Below are 2,872 nucleotides of genomic sequence, written 5' to 3'. Positions count from 1 at the left end.
GAGGCAGGAGACTCGCTTGAGCCCAGGAGTTGGAGGTTGCTGTGAGCTGTGATGCCACGGCACTGTACCCAGGGGGACAGCTTGAGGCTCTGTCTCAAAAAATATATATATATCAATAAGTACAAATATTATTTTGGTAAGTTTTTTATTCAACTCACGTTTTGAAAATCAAAATATTTTCTTCCATAAAAGTTCTACTGAACAGTATGGAAAAAGACTTGAATAAACTGTTCTTCCAGGGAAATTTGAGAATGCCTTCACAACAGAGCTAGTCAACCAAGAATGAGAACAAATAGAAAGCATGTTTGGGGATACTGTCCTGTTAAGATAATAAAATTTCCTCAGTTTAGGAAACCAGCTTAGCGTGATTGGAGATTATTGTCCTGTTAAGATAATAAAATTTCCTCAAGCTTACTTGATTTTTCTCTTTTTATCCTCCTAGACTTAGAGACCAAACCTGGAACCAAGAATGCTATACTAAGAGATGACATTTCTGAAGATTTATCACAAGAGGCCATAATAGAGAAACTCACAGAGAGTAGTCTGTGGGATTCCAGAATGGGAGGATTATGGAAATGGAATGACAGCATATTAAGACTGCAAAATAGTAAGGACAGTAATTTGAGTCAAAGAACTATAACTCACAAGAAAACTCCCATTGGCCAAAGAGATTATAGATTTGGATCTGTTCTTGTTCCAGAACCAGCACTTGCCACAGAAGAATCCCATGGCAAATACCAGATACATGAGGAAAATTTCACAGAGAATTTAGGTTTTATTACAGGTACTCATTTGGGGAAGATAGTTTACAAGGACACAGAAAGCAGCAAAGCCATAAAGCAGACTTCAGAACTTACTTTGGGGAAAAAATCCAATGATAAAGAAAAACCCTATGAATGTAGTACATGTGAAAAGGCCTTTCGTTATAGGTCATTACTCATTCAGCATGAAAGAACTCACACTAAAGAGAAACCTTATGTGTGTGCCGAATGTGGGAAAACATTCAGCCAGCCTTCATATCTCAGTCAGCATAAAAAAATCCACACTGGAGAAAAACCTTATAAATGTAATGACTGTGGAAAGGCCTTCATTGCTTCTTCATCACTGATGGTACATCAGAGAATCCACACTAAAGAGAAACCTTATCAATGCAATGTCTGTGGAAAATCTTTCAGCCAGTGTGCCCGTCTGAATCAGCACCAGAGAATTCAAACTGGAGAGAAACCCTATCAATGTAGTGAATGCGGGAAAGCTTTCAGTGACAAATCAAAACTGGCAAGACATCAGGAAACTCACAATGGTGAGAAGCCCTTCAAGTGTAATAACTGTGGGAAAGCCTTCAGGAATAAGTCATATCTTAGTGTTCACCAAAAGACCCACACTGAAGAGAAACCATACAAGTGCAGTGAGTGTGGGAAATCTTTCAAGAATAGCACAATATTTAATGTTCATCAGAGAATTCATACCGGAGAGAAGCCCTTTAGATGTAATGAATGTGGGAAAGCCTACCGGAGTAATTCAAGCCTTATTGTACATATAAGAACTCACACTGGGGAAAAACCGTATGAATGTAATGAATGTGGGAAAGCGTTCAACCGCATAGCAAATTTCACAGAACATCAGAGAATTCATACAGGAGAAAAACCCTATAAATGTAATGAATGTGGGAAAGCCTTCATTAATTATTCATGCCTTACTGTACACCACAGAATGCACACAGGAGAGAAACCTTATAAATGTAACGAATGTGGAAAGGCCTTCATGCGTTCTTCATCTCTCATTATACATCAGCGTATTCATACTGAAGAGAAACCTTATCTATGTAATGAATGTGGGGAATCATTCAGAATAAAATCACACTTAACTGTGCATCAGAGGATTCACACTGGAGAGAAACCTTACAAATGTAGTGACTGTGAGAGGGCATTCACCAAAATGGTAAATCTCAAGGAACATCAGAAAATTCATACTGGAGTGAAACCCTATAAATGTTATGATTGTGGAAAGTCCTTCAGGACTAAGTCATACCTTATTGTACATCAAAGGACACATACTGGAGAAAAACCCTATAAATGTAATGAATGTGAGAAAGCCTTCACGAATACATCACAGCTCACTGTGCATCAACGAAGGCACACTGGAGAGAAACCCTATAAATGTAATGAATGTGGGAAGGTTTTCACAAGTAACTCAGGCTTTAATACTCATCAGAGAACACATACTGGAGAAAAACCATTTAAATGTAATGACTGTGGGAAAGCATTTAGCCAGATGGTACATGTCACAGAACATCAGAAAATCCACAGTGGAGAGAAGCCCTATAAGTGTGATGTCTGTGGAAAAGCCTTTAGGAGGGGTTCATACCTTACAGTGCACTGGAGGACCCATACTGGAGAAAAGCCCTATACCTGTAAGGAATGTGGAAAAGGTTGTATTACTCTATCACAGCTAACTCTACATCAGAGAATTCATACTGGGGAAAGGCCCTATAAATGTGAAGAATGTGGAAAGGCCTTCAGAACTAACTCAGACTTTACTGTACACCTGAGGATGCATACTGGAGAAAAACCCTATAAATGTAATGAATGTGGGAAAGCCTTCAGGAGTAGTTCAAGCCTTACTGTACATCAAAAAATACATCAGAGAGAAACTCAGTTAATATAGAGAACCATAAATCATTCATTCAAATGTTGACTCCACAGATGAATTTGATAAACTATATTTTATGAATGTGGGAAATCTGCATTAAAAATTCATCCACAATATATACTAAATAGATACTCTAGAAACATAATGAATGTGGAAAAGCATTTAGTCATAGTAGAGCTTAGTAGTTATAAGAAAATTCACACTAGAGAAAAATAACATACAA

General features: G+C 37.8%; 1 protein-coding gene across 1 annotated transcript in view; it reads left to right on the top strand.

The window, feature by feature from the left end:
* Positions 1-2,664, top strand: part of ZNF624 (zinc finger protein 624) — an 18,783-nt gene extending 16,119 nt beyond the window's left edge. The window contains exon 6 of the mRNA XM_012805999.2: positions 443-2,664. Within this exon, the coding sequence (XP_012661453.1) occupies positions 443-2,664 (2,222 nt within the window). The remainder of the gene's footprint in view (positions 1-442) is intronic.
* Positions 2,665-2,872: the final 208 nt, after the last annotated feature.

This window comes from Otolemur garnettii, unplaced genomic scaffold, assembly GCF_000181295.1.
Source record: "Otolemur garnettii isolate 467f Iridium unplaced genomic scaffold, OtoGar3 scaffold00046, whole genome shotgun sequence".
Classification (NCBI taxonomy): Eukaryota; Metazoa; Chordata; class Mammalia; order Primates; family Galagidae; genus Otolemur; species Otolemur garnettii.
The sequence above is the reverse complement of the archived record's forward strand: the minus strand, read 5'-3'. Positions and strand labels throughout refer to the sequence as shown.